Source organism: Melitaea cinxia, chromosome 25 (assembly GCF_905220565.1).
Source record: "Melitaea cinxia chromosome 25, ilMelCinx1.1, whole genome shotgun sequence".
NCBI lineage: Eukaryota > Metazoa > Arthropoda > Insecta > Lepidoptera > Nymphalidae > Melitaea > Melitaea cinxia.
Window position 1 is genome coordinate 4,887,814 of NC_059418.1, and position 21,697 is coordinate 4,909,510.

At 35.0% G+C, this 21,697-nt stretch overlaps 1 protein-coding gene across 1 annotated transcript; it reads right to left on the bottom strand.

Moving 5' to 3' along the window:
• Positions 1-464: 464 nt before the first annotated feature.
• On the bottom strand, positions 465-21,225 carry LOC123665942 (gelsolin-like). The gene is made up of 19 exons (XM_045600164.1): positions 21,163-21,225; positions 20,541-20,615; positions 19,666-19,858; positions 16,114-16,229; positions 15,592-15,769; positions 14,684-14,775; positions 12,149-12,262; positions 11,108-11,239; positions 10,609-10,714; positions 9,038-9,152; positions 8,339-8,474; positions 7,178-7,316; positions 6,949-7,043; positions 6,343-6,468; positions 4,328-4,448; positions 3,703-3,851; positions 2,979-3,089; positions 1,823-1,948; positions 465-618 (listed from the first exon to the last, which is right to left on the bottom strand). The coding sequence occupies exons 1-19, from the start codon at positions 21,223-21,225 to the stop codon at positions 562-564; spliced, it is 2,244 nt and encodes a 747-aa protein (XP_045456120.1). The 3' UTR covers positions 465-561.
• Positions 21,226-21,697: the final 472 nt, after the last annotated feature.

Consider the following 21,697-nt stretch of genomic DNA (forward strand, 5'->3'; position numbering starts at 1 on the left):
ATTTAAAAAAAACAATTATATTTAATTGATTTTTATTAAAATCTTATTACAAAATACAAATAAAAACGTTGTAAGCCATGTTTTAACCTTATTTAATAAACATAATATGAAGAGATAGGGAAAAAAGGGATTAAGTCACTTTTGTATAGCTTTTCCCAAACCAAAGAACAAAAAAATTTAAATTTAATCACAAAGGAAATTCACAAACACAAACAAATCACAATCACAAAGTAATTATTATTTATGCGCCATAATATTATTGTAATAATTCTTAATATTTTTTTTTTGCTCTTTTGGGTTAATAAATGCCATCACTTAAACTCTCTATCAATATAAAAGGACAAAAACCGTCCTCTCCGCCACTATTTTGGAACTAGTATTTTTAGGTGACTACAGATTTTTGTCACATTACTACTATGCTCATCTAAAATTATAATAATCAATTAAAAACTTGTTTTTCAAAAAAAAAAAATACTTAACCCCATTTTCCTCTGGCTCTTTATCCATGTAATATATAATCGTATATATATGAGAGAAATAGATGGATGTACACTCGAAATTTTATTTCGTATTATGTGATTTAGTTTCATTCTTCATATCTTCGTACGATGACATATTCTGTGAAAATAGTAATTCATATTAGTAACTACCTAAGCCGACAGACGTTGACTTATCTTGCGACTAGTCAAATATATTTTATTGATTTTTCTTGATTTTTAATTATACCTACATAAATAAAAAGTACCTGGTGACCGAGCTTAGCTCGGTATTTTTAGTAAATCGTTTTTTTTGGAAATCATATTTAAATATGAATTACATATTTGTAAAATATGGATACTATTTTTTTTACCGACAATGATAAAAAATATAAATAAATGAAAAAAATTAAAAATCAAAAAAATAATTAAAAAATAATAATGATAAAATATGAATAGTATTTTTTAATTTTACATACATTATGAAATAAAAAATAACGAGTGCAATTATAAAAAAAAAGAATTAAATGCTAATCGACCGAGAATTTGAACCATGGTCCTTTCGATCGCGACCGGCCGATTTCCCACCTGAGCTATTACAACTTTACTGACAGTTGCGAAATTTACCTTCGTATTCTAACGATATTTTTTTTTTGTCTAAAAACTGGGATAAAACGTATACAATAGTATAAGAAAGATGGATGTTGCTAAGCGTATACCTCGAGAATGGCTCTATCAATTCGGCTAATTCTTTTTTTTTTTGTATGTTCCTTAGGCCCACGGATGGTTTTAATACGAAAAAAAGTTTCTATCAACTTTTGACAGAACGAAGCCTGTCCGGCCAGCTACTTTATATATAAAAATAATTTAATTTTCTCTATAGTAAATAGAAATATTCAAGATGAACGGGCTTTGCAATTTCAAAATAAGAACGTTGAGCCCACCGCTAACAATGACCCATCTCACTCTGTCAATATCGGGAACGTGCGAGAGACATACACAGTACTCCTTTGTTAAAAAAGAATAGACTATACTATCACATTTTGCTAAACGTGAGCAGGCAAAGTGAATTGTTATAATAACGAACACATCTCTTCGTAATTCCTGTTATCCTGGTATCTAATGTTATGGGAAAACGTGACCGACTAGTCAAAGGTTGCTTCAATATTGCATGGAATATTTATTGATGCTATCCCATAGGTGACAAATGAAATTGCAATTTTAACCGACTTCAAAAAGGAGGATGTTGCTCCGACACAGATTAGAGACAGTTATCCTTATGAGGGCGATTAGTGTGAGGCGTTCGTTTATTACTTATTTACTATTCAAGCATTTTTCCTCTTTACCTGCCATAAGTCATTATCCCAGGTTGGGAACATTTTCTTGAATATTGCAGGTTCAATTCCTTGCTTCAATGTAACTACTATAGCCGTGTCCACAGTTCGCTCCAGGTCGTCATCCTCGATGTATTGCTGTTAAAATGATTCTGTATTAGATTTTATTTTTTAATTTGCGAAATGTGGAATTACAAATTCCGAAAATAGTTCTTACTATTGCACGCCTCCGGCTGTGCTTTACCATTACAAAAAAAAAAAAAAAATACGCGACGCGCTTATTTTTAAACCTCTATATTTTTATAACAATTGACTAACATGCTATAAAATACACAATCTTATGCAGAATATACGTACATCAAACTATATACTTTTTTGAATTCTGTTAAAGTAAAAAAAAAAAAAAACGATTAAATAAATATTATGTTGAACGTCAACACACGTCACATCGTTACTTCTTAATGAAATAAACTGTTTTTTTGAAGTTGTACTTAATTTGGCGCGTTAGGAAAAAATGATGAGGGTATTACGATGCGCGCGCACATCGTCACAAAAATCAGACACTCATTAATCTCTAGTCAACGAAGAAGAAGTTAGCAACGTGAAGTTAGCTAGCCAATGATGTATAACTTCTTACATGCGTACATAAGTACAAAAACACTTTATTATGTATGGAAATTATTAGCTAAAAGCCTTATGATTATGAAGACTGAAAGATTCTTCAATTTTATACAATAAATATTATTACGTTTCTATCATAATCATATAGAATCAGAGCCAGTTGTGATTACCTGCAAGAATCAAATCGACTAATCGAATTTATTATCTATGGATGGACGATCATTAGTTCCTAAACAAGGTACTAGAAGGCGCTGCTAGGTATAAGCTGTAAACAATACTTTTAAACGAGGGGGTGGAGGCGTGCAGTTTAGGATTTTCCAATTTTATAAAATATAAATAAAATGTATTATTAGTATAAAATTTACTATAAAGTATATAAATTAATTTATTACAAAGTAATGTAATTCAAGATCGTAGCTCTATAATCGATTATGTATATTTTAAGTTCCTCCTCATACAATAAGAGAACTGACTAGACTTCATTTAAAAATAAAATTAATTTTGTTTATTGATTATTTATACGAGTAAAATAAAATTTATCACTCACAGAAATAATCTTAAGCCTGGCTTCTTTGACGCGCTCCGGGATATTTTGTCCCAGCCACAGGTAGAGCTCTTCACCGTTGTCCAATATATAGGCTCCATCATCAGATAGGTCCTGAAAAATATATTTAAATGGAATGATATAAAAATAATAGTGTATATATATACACAGTAATCGTCAAAATGTATGAACGCGTCATGTTATTCATGCGCATAATTTTCGGACGAGTGCACCTGTTGGATACTTCTTTTTAACTGACATCAAAAACAGGATGTTCTCGATTCGATTGCAATGTTGCCTCAGATTTTTTAACTGGCTAGTCGGAATTTTACGAATCTATTTTTAATCAAAGTGGTGCTTGTCATACTGCAAAAAGATCGGATTATTATCTTCTTTTCTAAGAAAAACGATTGATTTAAAATCAATTATGAGACACAAAAAAACTATTATTTGTAAGAAAAGATTATGATTTATGATTCATTAGACGCCGATGTCGACGACAGCGGAACCAAGTTTTCCTACAGTACTTTGCTCTACTTTTTACTCATATAAACGCCAACCCCGTCGTACTTTATGATCAAAAATTTTGTACCTATCTGTTATTGGAGATCTTTACTTCTTCTCAAGATCTCCAGATCTTATTACAAAGATCAGTCGTAGTTTCTTTATGAAAGGGTACTAAGCGAAAGTTCTTACAAATGTTTGAAATTATATTTGTTGGGCTTACTTCTTGTGTAAACTTGGGTGGTAGCTCTTCAAATTTGATTCTGCCGGCGACTGTTACAGTAGCGGCGGTTAGTGTCGGTGGCGTTGTCACACGACGGTTGACGTTTGTCCTCCAGTGGGTTTTATTTTCGTCTTCTTCTGGTACACCTCCTGTTCATATATGATAAAGAATTATTAAGTCTGTACTGTAATACTTTATGGTAAATATTCGAAATCATGTTTCTTTTCTTTCATAGTCGGGCACAATACTAATTTTAAAAGACGAGGTTTGTTCGATTATAATCAAATATACGCTTCAGCCTGTAATATCCCACTGCTGGGCATAGGTCTCTTTCCCCATGTAGGAGAAGGATCAGAGCTTAATCCACCACCTGCTCCAATGCGGGTTGGCGGATATATTCCCTACTATGAATAACGATCGTTATCAGGCGTACATGATAACAACCAAGATAGCGCCAACACAAATACATCATCTGTGTAAATTTCAACTGTCTAACTACCACCGCTCATGGGATACAGCCTGGTGACGGACAGACAGCGGAATCTTAGTAGGCAATAGGATAGGTGGAGGATAGATAAGTAGTAGGAACAAGTGGTAGGGTAGAAACGTTAAAAGAAAGACGTACCTAATATATTCCAGAATTCTTCAGGCTCCTCTCCTTGTTCGACTTCCTCTATTTCTTTCTCGTCACCAATCAGGAGACCGACGAAATTTTTCGCGGCTTCACGTTCTTGCTTCAGCGATTCCTAATTAAAATAAAATTTCGAACAACTTTAAAACCTACTGCTGATTTTTTTCTTATGTATTTCGTAACCTGATTGGTTATGCGTATCATATTTTTTTTTTACAAAGAATAAGTAATTATACTTAAATTAACCGAAACTAACTTTTTTTTAAACAGGCGTTTATTTAAAAGGATAAAACGACTTTTAGTATCGACATATAATGTCGCTACACAATTTATATGCCCACACGTAAGAAGTTATACTTCATTGGCTAGCTAACTTCACGTTGCTATCTTCTTCTTTGTTGAATAGCTAACTTCTTCTTTGTTGAATAGCTAACTTCAGGGTGTCGGTATTTTGTGACGGTGTGTGCGCATCGTAAAACATTACTCTTATGACTTTTTCCTAATGTGCCAAAAGAAGTATAACTTCAATAAAACAAACTGACAGGGTCGGGATAAAATCTCTATGGAAAGGATCATCTTGCGAAACCAACAACTTTGTTGTTCATTTTTGATATCAACTATAATACCAAATATAAAGAGCAAAATCAAAATCTTCTCCCGTACCCGAGACAAAGAAATAACCAGAAAGGTTTCAAAAACATGGATTCTGACAGTGAAATGATATCCCTTCCATACAAGCTTACAATTGTGCTGTTGGTAGTGTAATTCAGTCAATTTGTACTCCAAAGTTTGGCATTAAAGAATATAGCCACCACCTCTCTTCCTGTGGGTGTCGTAAGAGGCGACTAAGGGATAACACAGTTCCGCTACCACCTTGGAACTTAAAAAGCCGACCGGTGGCGGAATAACCATCCAACTGCTGGCTTTGAAATACACAGGCCGAAGACGGGCGGCAGCGTCTTCGGTGCGACAAAGCCAGCCCTGCGGTCACCAACCCGCCTGCCCAGCGTGGTGACTATGGGCAAAACACATGAGTTCACGCCATTTTTGACTCGAACTTGTGGAGGCCCATGTCCAGCAGTGGACTGCGATAGGCTGATATGATGTGGTGTGTTGATGTGATGTACTGTAAACGGCCGCTAGTGGGAAAGTTTTGGGTTAGTTCTGATTTCTGTCATTCTATGCGTATTTTAGAGTGCTGAATTCAAATCTGAGGTTTGCGGATAAAATTTCGTGACGCAACTTTGAAAAAAATCACAAAAAAGTAAAAAAAGACCGCTTTTTTCGGTTTTATTGCCTAAAACTCGAAAACTATTAAATTAAAGTACTTAAAATTTTCTATAAATATCCCTATTTAGTTTTTTGAACTTTGAACAGCATGAAAAAAGAAAGAAATCAGAACTACCCCAAAATATTCCTAGTAAAAACACAATTTAACTGAACTAGTGGTGAAGATTGTCCGTGCATATATTGAAAGGATTCCTATTCAAGGTTCTAAGTCAAAAAGATTTCGTTAAAGAGTGTCAGGTGTAAAAGATGTCTCGTGAATATGCAGATGTTCCTCAAAAGGCAAAATGTTTTACTTGCGAACTCGGCGTGTCATTGTCTGATTTTCAATACAAACTTGATATGCCGTTTTGTCCACACCACGTGTATCATTTTACTCACATAGGGTGGAAAAACGGTTTTCTTTTAAGTTGATTAATCTCCCCAACACTAACTAACTATTGAATCAAAAAACCTATAGATATATGAAACGTTGAAAATCAATAACTAATATATGGACAGTCCGATCGGAATAACACTTATACCATAAGATGCAGCGTGTTTCGGAGAAGGTTTTATTACGTGATATGTTGGTGATTACTTATCGCGTAAAAATATATGGGCGGACAGAGGTCGCTAGTGAGTAATAAATAAATATATTACGACTGATTTAGTAACCAGTATGTCATTGTGTACGCCTTTGCCCTACTTCTTATAATTTCTTAAATTAGTTATATTATTACCTTTCCAATCCATAAGTAAACTTTATCAGATGTTTCTAATATGAAGACATCATCATAAGCCAGTGAACTTGAGGACTCTTCGACTTGAATTGCTCGCATGTCTTCACCTAGTTTTGTACCTTCCACCTGTTTCAGAAAATACTTCGATAAGTCACACAAAGCAGAACGCCACTACCAAGCAGTGGAACATTTCATATTTAAATATTCATCTAAACTAATGGTCGCTCAATTGTCGAAATTGGACCACAATTAAAAAAAAAAAATGAAAATAAATAATGTAAAAAAAAATCGATTTGACTACAGGCTTTGACAATCAACAAAAGAGTACCTATAATATGCGTGTGTGTGTCAAATACATGGTAGTGTGTGTGATGTTTTCTTTATTGATTTAATATATTTTTATGCATAATTTGAAAAAATATTAGCATTCTGCACTCTTTCTCTATATAAACTATAAGTGTGCGAATTTTCATACTCTTCCGTCCGCGCAATTTTCGTAAATAGAGTACAAAGTTTTTGCTTCACGTATTATTATATAGAAAATGGGTACAAACTTTTTGCTTCACGTATTAATGTACAGATAATATTACCGAACTTTGAACTTACTTTGAATAGCCGAACACCATCTTCATCGTATGATTTTTTGAAGTTCTCAGGCTTATAATCATTTTCCTTGCTTCCGCACAAAATCATTAGTTTACCTTAAAATTAAATTGTATTAATTAATTGAATGCTACAGAAAAGTTTAAGGTTATATGACATAGTATCGTTTAATGTTGTACTGAAATATATGACATAACTTTGTATACGTCATAACATATAATATTTATTATACCGTTGAATATGTTCAAGAAATGCCTTATTTCCTTTCCCTGCGGTATCTTCACCATTGCGACATTTCCGTCCAACTCCTCTTCAATTTTACTTATGACTTCCACACCAGCCATCTTCGCACTGTCGTCAGCTTCTTTGCCCTAATAAAACATTTCGAACAGAATTGTGTTAGTTATCAAACAAAAGAACCGACATCAATTTACATCGATAAATAACAAAAAGAAAACATCATAAACGTAGGTAGTGAAAAAGAAAACGACTTTATTGATAAGTTATACTCGTACAACGTTGAAAAAATAAGCGATTAAATACGCATTGTTAGGGATAACTCAAAACCACTCGTCAAATCTCGCCCAAATTTAGGTGAGACAACACGACAAACATCATTCGAATATAAAAAGATTCGTCATAATAAATACACACAGAAAAAAAAAACTATGGAAACATACAAAACATAGAACTGATTGAGAACATCTTTTTTTTCGGAGATTGTTATTTAATTTAAAATAGATAAAATATAATAATCTAAACACGGAAACGTATTTGGTAATAACTATTAACTATTACTATTCAGGTAGTTTTTGTATAATTAATTTTAACTCCCGACGCAAAAAGAAGGTTGCTATAAGTTTGACGTCAATATCCGTTAAAAATTCAAAACATTTTCGGTAAAAAAAGGGATTGTCGTGGAGGTTTTTTTTAGTTATTTAAAAATTGTTGTTTTAGCTTAAAAATTTGTGAGAAGTAATAAGTGAAAACTTAATTGGCTTATGAATTTTCTAGTTTGTAAGAATCATATGTGTAATTAATTACAAGCTGAAGATATGTTTCCTTAATAAATGAAAAAAAAACTAATTTAACTGAAGTAGGGCACAACACGAAATTTTCTGCTCGAATATGGAGCAGCCCGACTGGGTAAATACTTTGACCTTACAGAAGAGCACTGTTAAATAATACTGCTTTCAAGCAGTGTTGTGTTCCTGCTGGTGAATAAGGTAACCAGAGCTCCCGGGGGGATCGGGGATAGGGTCAGCAACGCGCTTGCAATGCTTCTGGTGCTGCAGACGTCTATAAGCTACGGTTATCACTAATCATCAGGTGAGCCATACGCTTGTTTGCCGACCGAGATTAAAAAAAAAATTGTTAACATTTATCAACTTACAATCCACAGATAAACAACGTTGGCATCCTCGTCATTCTCATCTTTGTACTGATAATTGACAGCGTATACTTCACTTTCGTAAAATTTTGGAGCATCGGCTTGGCTCTCGGTTACATCTTCTGGTTCTGCTGCGGCTCTGGTATTATTAATTTTATTGATAAGTGTTATTTGTAGAAAAATTAACTTAAATAATAATTATTGCAGTTGTTTATAGGGTAACCGCTTACCATCAGGTGTACAGAACGCTTGTTTCACACTTGCATAAATTTTTTGAAGTTATACTTCTCTTGGCGTGGAAGGCAAAAATGATGACAGTAAATTTTTACGATGCGCGCGCACACCGTCACGTAAAACCGAAACCCTGAAGTTAACTACTCAACAAAGAAGAAATTAGCAACGTGAAGTTAGCTAGCCAATGAAGTATAACTTCTTACGTGCGTACATAAGTATACAGACACGCTTTTTTATTGTGCGTAATTCACACACAGCAGAAGTGAAATATCTGATTCTTTGTACAATAATATCCTAATATAAAATACTGTGTAATGCATTATATTTCATTCTTTTCCATTTTATACGTTTATTTCTTTATCGTGACGCATTTTCGTTTCATCGAGTTTCAAATCACAACGATTCTAAGGAAGTATCACATCAAAATATTAATAATTCTCTCCAACGTATGTTGTATCCCAATCTCACCTGAAAACAGTAAAAGCTCCAGATCCATGGTCGGGCATGTATCCTCTCGCAGCTGCACTTTTACCAATTATCTTGGCGAGATCTTCACCATCGTTAGCTTCATCAGAAAAGTATCCTGAAACATTACAAAATATAATTATTTATTTGAAGTGAAGTGAATTTATTTTTTGATACGGAAATAAAACGTTAAACGATTTTGCCGAATATTGTTCCCTGTTCAACTGTGGACTGGTGAATATATTCTCTATTAATTGCTATCAGATCTATAATAAGAGCCGGGACCAAGTGCTTTACGTGTTCTCCGAGGCACGGTAGGGATACCCACAAGTACAGACATCAAAATCGGAAAGAATCATCATCAATCAATCATTACAGCCTATACAGTCCACTGCTGGACATAGGCCTCCACAAGTTCACGCCAAAAATAACGTGAACTCATGTGCTTTGCCCATAGTCACCACGCTGGGCAGGCGGGTTGGTGACAGCAGTACTGGCTTTGTCGCACCGAAGACGCTGCTGCCCGTCTTCGGCCTGTGTATTTCAAAGCCAGCACTTGGATGGTTATCCCGCCATCGGTCGGCTTCTTAAGTTCCGAGGTGGTTGTGGAACCTTGTTATCCCTTAGTCGCCTCTTACGACACCCACGGGAAGAGAGGGGGTGGCTAAATTCTTTAGTGCCGTAGCCACACAGCACCGGAAAGAATATTTGTATAAAATACAAATATACGAGTATATCCCGAGTGGGAATTAAACTTGCAAATCACCTGTATTTAAACGCGTTATGGCACACGCACCACTACAACAGAGCGATGTTTTTAGGTCTTTATTTGAACACACGCGTATTAATGTATCCACTTGCTATTTAAGTTTTAATAAGGGTGGTATCAAGATATAAAAAATTCTGAAAAGCCAAATATGAAGAAAATATAATTACTAATGAACCAAGACAGCTTCTACATTCAAAACAAGACAAAGGGTTAAACGTCTGACAGATTGAGAGATTAATTTTATTATTTAAGTATAGACGACATCTACGAATAAAAACTAATTTGACTAGCCGGTTGTCGCAGTTTGTAGTGACCCTGGTTTCTGCTTAAAGGGTTGTGGGTGTGATTTCCGCGTGACTCTGGGGTTACAATTTTATTTACATAAGCTATTAATCGAAAACATTTTGGATGTATCAGTCGACTTTTAGTTTTCGTAACAAAACGTATTAAAAAAAAAAAAAAAAAAAAAGGAAATGTAAAAAAAAAAGTTCGTGCCTACTTATGTACGCACGTAAGAAGTTATACTTCATTGGCTAACTTCTTCGTTGACTAACTTCAGGATGTCGGATATTTTTTTTGTGACTCATGCGCGCGTATCTTAAAAATGTACTCTCATCGTTTTCCTCTAACGTGCCAAAAGAAGTATAACTTCGCAGATATACGACGAAATGAAACATCGCTGTAGTAGTTTCTTGATTCTGAGTGAGTTTAAGAGATAACACGCGTCAAATACCTACTTGAGCACAGATTGTAGATAACTGTGAACGATAGCTAGGTTTATGACAGTAATATGACATGAACTTACCAATATCGGCAGACGTAAACTTTATAGATTCATATGTATCCCAGTTGTGGAAATATTGTTTGAACGTGCTACTCTCAGCGCCTTCTGTTACCCGCGTTACATGCATCTGAATTTTACAAGTAATACATACAACGTAAGTAGACAAAAAAAAAAAAACAAACGCACTAGTCGTCACTATGATTCCCCAGGGTTTCCCTCAATTTCTCTGGAATTCCATCATCAGATCCTGGTTTCCTTATCATGGTACCACACTTGGGATATCTCGTTTCCAACAAAAAAAGAATTACCAAAATCGGTTCATTAACGAGGAATCCCCGAACATACATAAAAAAATATTTATACGGTCAAATTGAGTAACCTCCTCCTTTTTTGAAGTCGGTTAAAAATGCAAAGATGCTATTATATTTTATTCTACCGACGTAGTTATCGATCTCGCTCCCATTCCGCTCAGTGTGTGTACCGTGCGATAAGGAACTTCGTCCCAAACAAAATGTCTTACCCAGTTAGGATATCCCTTTGAATCTAAATACTGTTGAACGATTTCGTAGTAATTCTTCTTCACATCGAAGTCCACATTGCTACCAAGCCATATGTATACTCCTGAATAGGGCGTGTCTAGTATAAATATATCCTGAAATAAAAATAAAGCGTCATTCTTCTGTTTAAGATTACTATTACAGTGCTTTTTTGTAATGAAAAATATAAATAATGTTCACTATTGTAATAAAAAAGAGCTTTTTTTTAATTTTTTTAAAGTTAAACTGTTATTTTATCATTTCAAAAATTTTCGTTCACCTATCACATGTCGCATGTCGCATTGCAGCTGGCCGCGGAGTAGGGATTAAGTGAAAGGCGCCTAGCAGAGCAGCCAAGACCAATTTGGCGGCGCCTATAACTAGCATCGGCTGACCGTGTAGCATTTATATTCTCACTTATTTGCGCAAGTGTTCCACGGTATTTGTATGTTTTGATCTGTGTCATCACATCATCATCACTTCAGCCTGTCGCAGTCCACTGCTGGACGTAGGCCTCCACAAGTTCGCGCCAAAAATGGTGTGAACTCATGTGTGTTGCCCATAGTCACCACGTCTGCAGGCGGGTTTGTGACCACAGGGCTGGCTTTGCCGCACCGAAGACGCTGCTGTCCGTCTTCGGCCTGTGTATTTCAAAGCCAGCAGTAGGATGGTTATCCCGCCATCGATCGGCTTTTTAAGTTCCAAGGTGGTAGTGAAACTTTTTTATCCCTTAGTCGCCTGTTAAGACACCTACAGGAAAAGAGAGGGTGGCTAAATTCTTTACTGCCGTAACCACACAGCAGACTATTATTATACAATTTAAAATAAAATTTTGCGCAAAAGGCGGGCTTAAAACCATATAGTTTTATCTACCACTCAACCTTTACATGTTAACATGTACAAAAACAGAAAAAAGCGTTGATAGACAGGCTGTCCCAGAAAGAATGAATAATCATGGAGCGCCTAATAGTAATACACAAGTCTAATAAAAATACACAAAAAAAAATACTTTTTTTTAGACTTACCTCCGTTGTTAATTTACCCTGTTTAAACGGTTTGCTTATTTCCTCAAACTCGTGCACATCGCCAATAAGTACTTTGTACAAGTACAGGGCATTTGGGCTGAGGCGTGCGATCGGCTGTAACGTAATTTTTTTTTATTTAACAATTTATGTACACTAGGATAGCAAAAGGAAATAGCTCTTATAAATTATGCTGGTACAAAGGCACCACTTATCCCATGATGGAATCTCTTCCAGTAGTCCTGCTACAGGAAACTTATAAAACAGTCGCAAAATTAGTGTGTACAATCTAAACATATAGATAATAAAAATATAATATGAATACATAATTATACAATATATAAATGCACACATACATAATATGTATACACACGTAGATACAAATAATACGATACTTATACATACACGCATACACATATACGATACATAATATAATACATACGATAATATATTCCAATATATTAAATTGATTTTAGACTATTTTATTTGAAAAATTCTTTGGTTTTCAAATTTTAAAGTTTTCTATATCGCTCAAAGATTGTAAAAATATACAGATAAACTGCTATAAGTTAATTGATGATGATTTTAATTTTAGTGTTGTTTGATTGGATTTTTGATTTAGTATAGTTTGTTTTGTCACAATTATTGAAACTAACATAGTTAAGGAAAAAAAAATGTAAGTAACAAAAATATGGACATACGTCTGAAATAAATTATTATTATTATTATAAGCATGTCGGTGACGTGAAGACACGAGATGTCACCAACATCACACGGTCGCTGTGTGCGTGAATCATGAGCATGTCGGTGATGCGAACCCATAAAATTTCCTCTGCCAAAAAGTGTTTTTCACTTCAAACATTTTCCAATTCGAACCAGCAGTTCCTGAGATTAGCGCGTTTAAACAAATAAACCTTTCAGCTTGTTGTAGTACAGATGTAGAATCCTATTGGTCTGTGATAAATTGATGTTTTCGATAAATTCATTTATTTAGTATGAATTACGAGAATTTTAAAGAAATATGAATAGCTTTCACTTATGCAGTACACGACTGAGAAAACTCAACGAAACATTTATATCTCACTCCAAATCTATAGTTATTCCAATACACACTTTTAACTACATTGAACAAATTATCATACTAATCACTTATACGCCACTTACCGAATAGCAACATTAACCGCAAAATAAATAATAACCTCTTTACTTACAAATTATCATATTTATAAGACAATAATTGCGCCAATTGATTACAAAATGGTGACTGACCAATAAGAAAATTAGTATTAACTATTCGTAAGATGGTATCGCTATCTTTATACTCTTCCGGTACTTTAAAAAATAACAAATACAGTAAGAACGCTACAATCTAATGCAATTGCAACAATCTTATAAAATTATTAGACGCATAAATATTAATATTAGACGCATAAATCTATACATGTAATAAAATGGTAGGAAAGTCAAAACTGTACATTGAATATTTTTTTAAAAGAATACTTGGGGTGTGATCTACAATCGATACCGAAGCCAAAAATATGGTTTTTTAGAATTTTTGTCTGTTTGTCTGTATGTATGTCCGGGATAAACTCAAAAAGTACCGGATTTACTTCCAAATTTGGCACGAATATTATTAAGAAGTCGGGTCAACATATAGGCTACATATTATCACGCTATCACCTACGGGGAACGAGCAGTGAACCTTTAATTCTTCAACGCATTCTGTAACAACGCGTAATGTAACGACGCATATTTGAATGTTGTTGTTATTATGTTAATAACCATGCTATAAGTTAGCTTCACACTATAAATAAAGACGTTCTCTAATATATTTAGTATCAGCATTGCACCCGTGCGAAGCCGGGGCGGGTCGCTAGTATTAATGATAAAAGTATTTATTGGGCAACCACCCTACAAAACAGATAATAAAGAAGGGGACTGAATAATTTTAAATTAATATTAACCATTCGGAGGATGGCATGAACATCTTTGTACTGTTCCGGTATCAAACGAATAAACAATACATGTAATATCAACACAAAATACAATATTTTAATAATTGTTAGAATTAAAACCTTAAATGCTAACACTTGTATAAAAGCTTTATATAAAAATTATCACATTATTAAGGCATTCAGCCTGTAGTATCCCACTGTTGGGCATAGGCCTCTTCCTTCATGTAGGATAAGGATTAGTGCTTAATACAGCACGCTGTTTTACTATGAGTTTTACGCTATGAGTATGATCAGGTAATTACGATAAAAACTGGGAACAATGGCTTAACGTGCTCGACGAGACACAATGGGGAGACCCACAAGGACAGACAAAGAAACCGGAAAGAAATATTTGTCCAAATACAATCCATTCCACGTGGGAATCGACCCCGCAATCTGTCGGTGTTTCAGGCGACTAGTCGCATCACTACACCAGAGCGGTTGTCAGGCAAATTATTAAGTTACTTGTGTGCGGAAATTTCCAAAAAATTTAAATAATAATCTAATATCTAAGTAAAATCAATTCAAAAATATGTTTGAATACCTGAACGCCTTTTTCCTCGACTAGATCGTCCATAGAACCTGAGCCCAGGGCGTCAAAGAACATAGCGATGTCGCTGGCAGACGAGAATTCATCTGAAATATTATATAAATAAAAATGAAGTTATTTGTATATATTTAGGAGACCTTTTGACCGTTGTTCTTACAAAGCTTTTTTAGCTCTAATTAATATCATAACGTAACGTAAATTATACACTACGACAAAAAAAAATATTTGTGTTTGCAGGCAAACGAAAAAAAAAACCGACTTCAATTATATCGAGCAGCGTAAAAAGCGAGAAAAAATGGACCGAGGGTTACGTTAGATACCCAATAAGGATTATGTGAAGTTCGGGTGTTATTTAAATTATTAAAAACAAGCGTGCGATCGACCTGACGGAAGCGGTTACCGTTTCCATAAGAATTGTGGCTACCTTACTCATTGCAAGAGCGCACACAACGCTTGAAGAGGATAGGAACGAGCGCTTTTTAGCTGTGAACTTCTGTAACGATGAAGTATTTCCTCAGTCGGGCTGCTCTAGTTTTTGACCAGGATATTTTTTACTGTGCCCTACCTCAAAGACGAACTCACACACACACACACTTCAGCTTAATACAATCCACTGCTGGGCATAGGCCTCCACAAGTTCGCGCCAAAAGTGGCGTGAACTACCGTTTGAACTGCGTGTTTTGCCAGTCACCACGCTGGGCAGGTTGGTGATGGTAGGGCTAGTTTCGTCGCACCGAAGACGCTGCTGCCCGTCTTCAGCCTATGTATTTAAAAGCCAGCAGTTGGATGGTTATCCCGCCATCGATCGGCTTTTTAAGTTTCAAAGTGGTAGTGGAACTGTATTATCCCTTAGTCGCCTCTTACGACAACCACCTCAATGAATTTGTCATCAAATAAATTACCAATAATCTCAATAGTAGCTCTGCCGTTGTGGTTGTCGTCTCGTAAATTGTTCGCGACACTGATAATTTTCCTCTTTAGTGTAGCTTTAGCGCCTTCTGGCACCAGCACGAAGATATCGTGTTCTACTTCTAGAATGAAACAGTTGTCCCTTGACAACGATGAGGAGTCCGCAGGTACCTGAAATTATTATATCGTTACCCTTAAATCCAATGTGACGCTCTCTAAAGATGAAAAAGACTTTTAACTTAAAGAAAAATCATCCATTTTTACTTAGATCTTACGCTATCACTGTAAATTTAACCTTTCACAAAATCGGCTATATTAATTTAAATTTATCTTTTGTTTCAATATTTTTTTAATACAATGATAGGCTTGCGTTTAAATACTATTTCACCTAATGATAACTGAAAATGATATGTTTCAATATGTTATAATTATTTATCAGTATGTAACATTATACGTGTAAAATCTTTAGTTGTTGTTCGAAAGAAAAAAAGAAAATTAATTTAATCAAAACTCACCTCTTCAATTCTCATATTATCACACCCAGAAAGCTTGAGAAGTCTCTTCTCAGCGCCAGCATTTGTTTCAACTTCATTAAAACCCGATTCATTGCCTCCTTCCAAGTATCTTATGGCTTAAATAAACATATAAAACTAAATGCATTTGATAAAACACAGGTACTTTGAAATCACAGATAGACACATCAATTTTCTATACAGATAAATTATTATATTGTATATTTATAAACTACTAGCTGCTGCCCGCAACGTCGTCTGCGTGAACGCTATACAGCACCAAAAATACCTACGATTATACCTTTTAAAATAACATTCATTTACCCGTTTCTTCTTTACATTTCATATCTACAGAAAAATCTCATAGATGGCGCTGCTTTAAAATTGTCTTGTCTACTTATATTCATAATACATAATAACAACAACATTCAAATATGCGTCGTTAGATCATACGTTGTTACAGAATGCGTTGAGGAAATAAGATTCGCTGCTCGTTTCCGGTAGGTGATAGCATGATAATATGTAGCCTATATGTTGATCCGACTTCTTAATAATATTCGTGCCAAATTTGAAGTAAATCCATGCGGTAGTTTTTGAGTTTATCCCGGACATATATACAGACAAACAGACCAACAGACAAACAGAGAAACAGACAAAAATTCTAAAAACCATTATTATTTCCAAATAAAAAAAAAAAAAAAAATTCCCAAGTATTCTTTTAAAAAAATATTCAATGTACACTTTTGACTTTCCTACCATTTTATTATATGTATAGATTATACAATTGTTTTTAAAAAACATGACGTCAGCATTGCTGACATCATGAATACCAGGCTTTTGATTGCTATCCATCCTTGTAGGTATGAAATGACACGCAGGAGATATTCTTCTATGATTTATTCAAAGTTGAGGAGGTCCGATCGCTTCGACGGCCCGAACAAGAATTATGAATGCCTTTTTTTTTCGAATTGTTGAGTGCTGTTGTTTTGCTTGTTGTTTAGCGGCCTTTACAGCGATCGCACCTCGGCTTAGAGCGTCGTAGGAGTGGAGGAGGCGCTATACGGAGCGCTGAGGCGGCTTACGGACGGTCAGCTACGCGCCTAGGTGCGTGCGAGCCGTCAGAACGCGGGGACCTCGCCCTCGCCGGCGGGCGCGGTGTGTGTGTCCTGTGTGTGGTGGTTTATATGGCGTTAAGCGCCGTGATCCTATCGTCAGGGTCGGTTAAGACGTGCTTGGGACGTCTTTGTACAGTCTGCACGTTTCTTCTACCTACATATTTGCAAGCCTCTGTTACAAGAGGGTTTGGGTGACTGCGAGCCTTCTCAAAATACGCCGTAGCGAGTATTTTGAAGTGCTTTGCGATCGAATCGATTCACTGATCGCGATGGGAGTCGACGTTACGCACATACCACGGCGAGTAGGTACGTGGCAGTGCGCAGAAACTTTTTCTGTATGATTTGAAGCCTGTGGATGAGTGTCAGCTTCACATGAGCGAACAGGGCATGCGTAGGTCATAATAGGTCGTACGCAGGCCTTGTATAATGTTGTCTTATTTCTAAGCGACATTTTACTTCTCTCCTCCCGCATAGCAGCGTGTGCAATCGACCTAGTACGAACGCCGCGCCGCCCTGTTTCGGACCCGGTTTATGTGGGCTCTGAACGTAAGTTTACTGTCGAGTATGACGCCTGGGTACTTTGTTTCCTTTAGTCAAGGAATCGGAGTGCCGAATAGGGTTATGGTACCTGGGGGCGTCGGCCTTTTATAACAAAATTGGGTGGGCACTATTCACTCAACATAACACATATTTATGGACCCTAAAATATTTAACACTAATTTACCATCTCTAGAATTTACTAAACATTATTAATTTAATAATCAAACAGTTTTCAATCATTAATTAATTAAAATAGTGTCCGACACGGTCAGTCGGAGACGCGGGTTCGAACCCTGCTGGGGCGGTCAATTTTTGATATGATATTCAAAAAATGTTTAGAATTCCTAATGTGTGGGTAACACAAAAATAAAATCGTAGATATTAAAATAATCATTTCCAACCACGTGTTTTTCTTAAATACGCTTCGCACGGGTGCAATGCTTTTACTAAATATACTACAGAATGTCTTTATTTATAGTGTGAAGCTAGCTTATCATGGTTATTGACATAATAACAACAACATTCAAATATGCGTCGTTTGATTACACGTTGTTACAGAGTGCATTGAAGAAATAAAGGTTCACTGCTCATTCCCCATAGGTGATAGCGTGATAATATGTAGCCTATATGTTGACCCGACTTCTTAATAATATTCGTGCCAAATTTAAAGTAAATCCATGCAGTACTTTTTGAGTTTATCCCGGACATACATACAGACAAACAGACAAAAAGACAAAAATTCTAAAAACTACATTTTTGCTTAGGTATCGATTGTAGATCACAGCCCAAGTATTCTTTTAAAAAAATATTCAATGTACAGTTTTTACTTTCCTACCATTTTATTATATGTGTAGATTATATTATTAGTATTATGTTACGGTATGTAATGTTATACTATATTATTTGTTGCATTATTATTTATTATTATTATTTTAGTTCAATTGTATATAAGGTTCTATGTAAGTTTTGCCGGTGTTGACTGGATAAGGATTGCGGAAATCTGGGATGTCTGTCTCGAGCTTAGGGAGGTCTATGTCCAGCAGTGGACTGCAATAGTCTGAATTCAATGAAGCTATAAAAACAGGAAGGGCTATCCTACCAGTTATGTAAGTTAACAGTAGCTACTACTCTACTTGCCTTTTTGTACACAAGACAGTATTTTATTGTTATATATAAACTAGCTGACCCGGCGAACTTCGTATCGCCTAACACAAACTTTATCGTATGGTATTAAAGTTCAAATTGACTTTTAAGTATTATCACAAATCTTTTGTATCAAAAGTGTTGTTTTTAGACTTTTTCAGGAAATTTGATTTTTTTTTTTTAGAATTTTTCTCTCCGTAAGAACCATCCTCGTACTTCAAGGAATATTTAAAAAAAAGAATTAGCGAAATCGGTCCAACCGTTCTCGAGTTTTGCGCTTAGCAACACATTCAGCGACTCATTTTTATATTATAGATTATATATATCTTATTTTATACGACTAGGTCGGTAATCAATCGTACAGTTCACCTGATAGTAAGCGATTACCGTTGCTTATAGACGCCTGCAACATCAGAAGCATCGCAAACGCTTTGCCAACCTTACCCATATCCAGAAGCTCTAACTACTCTACTCACCATGTAAAAATATACTTGACTACAGTATTATTTAGCTGCGATCTTCTGTAATATTGAAGTACTTCCTCAGATGGGTTGCTCCAGATTTTGAGCAGAATATTTCTTGCTGTGCCTTATCGTAATAATTATTCTACCCTATTAGTATTTTATATTAATTACTAATGGCATTTAAAGTATTCTCAATAGTACCTAGTATTTAAAGAATTGGTAAAAATGTAACGATAAAATTACATCAATACGAAAATCTGAGTCACACAAGCTTTTTAAAAGTACATACTTACCCGGTAAAAAGTATCCCAAGAATAAACTGGACTCGTGTCCTTGGACTTCTCGATGCTGAACTGCCTTTCCACCGAGCTGGTCATCGAGTGTCACAGTTAAGATAGCAGCAGCACCTTTCTCATCTTGAGTGGTCTTGATGCCCAACCAGAAGTGTATGTCGTATTTCAGAGTGGAACTATCATCGCCTGTTGTCTGATGAAGAAGAACCGTTAATATCGTTTTCAGAAGTTACCTCAGGCAAATGACATATATAGCCATTGGCGTATTTTATGATTCCGCGCTCCAGCCCAATAAATTTTACGATCCACTAAAATATAGCTGATTTATAAAAAAAAATTTGCCTATTTTTTTATGTCGCCTATTTCATATTATTATCGATTCTTGTAAACATTAATTATCACATCCCTTACGCCGACCCTCATGCAGGGCTTGCATCGCCTCTTACAGCCACCCCGAGACACGCCCCTTTTGGCCCAAGGATACGCCTATGTATTTAGCCCAAATGATGAATAAAGGTTCCATTTTGTAATCATAGGAAACACTGCGATTTAATCAACTGCTGATGTCCCGTGATTTCTCACGGAAGTGCTTATGAGTTTTTCCTCGCGAATTTGTCTTTCATTACGGAACTGATTGTAAAAAAAACTTTGTAAGTAGTATGGCTGAAGATCCAGAATAACACATACTCCAATTATTTTGATATTCCTACGATATCGAAAATTACAAGGAGGAAACCGCAACGCACAGTTAGTAAATAATATGTAGGTATATTTTTTCTAAACAGGTTTTAATTAACCATTAAATGTGTGATATGTTTTAGTTGTAATAATGAATGTATTATAGTGACTTTAGTAAGATAGTATTTTGGCCATACCTTTAATACTATGTAAGAATCTCCGTTGTAAAATTTTCCGTAAAGACTTCTGTCGACAGGCACTGGTTCAAATTTCTGGAACAAAAACAAAATATATAAACAAACGCGCCAATTCCAGTTAAATTGTTTCCTAAGGTTTTCCCTACTTTTTAAATTGTCATTATGCAGTGAAAATTTACAAAATAGGTCGGAAATTTGTAAAATTATCACAATTAAAATTAATTTCCGATAAGAAATCACGATAGTCCGATATGATTCATTTTATTACTTTCAATTGATGTCTGTTCATTGTGATACGATTTTTAATCAAAGATAAAAAATTATATGCAACAATGCCGGCCATAGAAAATAACCTTCATTGTAATTTCCATACGTTTTTCTTTGGCAAATTCTTTCGAAACTAAATCGCTTTTCAAATTACAATAAAGTATTAATAAATGCTTTATTACATTATATACATTTTTTTAAAATATTGAAATTAGAAGAATGTGTTATTTATATAAAAAATGAAAAGTTGTTAGTAAGTCGGTTTTGGAATGAAAAAAAAAGAGTTGTTCTGAGATTAGCGTGGTAATGCAAATATTAATGTGTAACCAAATAATTTTATATAGTAAATACTTACATTAATAACCCAAATCTCCATCCCAGCTTGCTGTCCGGCGTTTTCAAACTCGGGATGTTCCATTTTGTTGTATAGACGAGTGGTAAGGACGATATTTCGATGTATTAATGGTTTGTGACTCACGAAAGTGTTTGTAATGTACACACAATGAATTATCATGAATGAATACAGGATGATTCAAGTGTTTACTTTGTGATAAGTGATATAATCCTTATTCGTACCTTGCGAGACACTTTTTATTTATGATTTTAATGCTCATCTCTTATTTGTTGTTAAAGGACTTCAAGAAAAAGATGAAGTTCTCAATTCGACTGTATTTTAACCGACTTCCAAAAAAGGAGGAGGTTCTCAATCCGACTGTATTTTTTTTAATGTATATTACTTCAGAACTTTTGACTGGGTGGACCGATTTCGACAAAAAATTTATTAATCGAAATGTGTTGTGTGTCATTTGGTCCCACTTAAATTTATTTAAGATCTAACAACTGCTTTTCGAGCTATATGCAATAATGCGTTTTTTCTTGACTATTTTTTC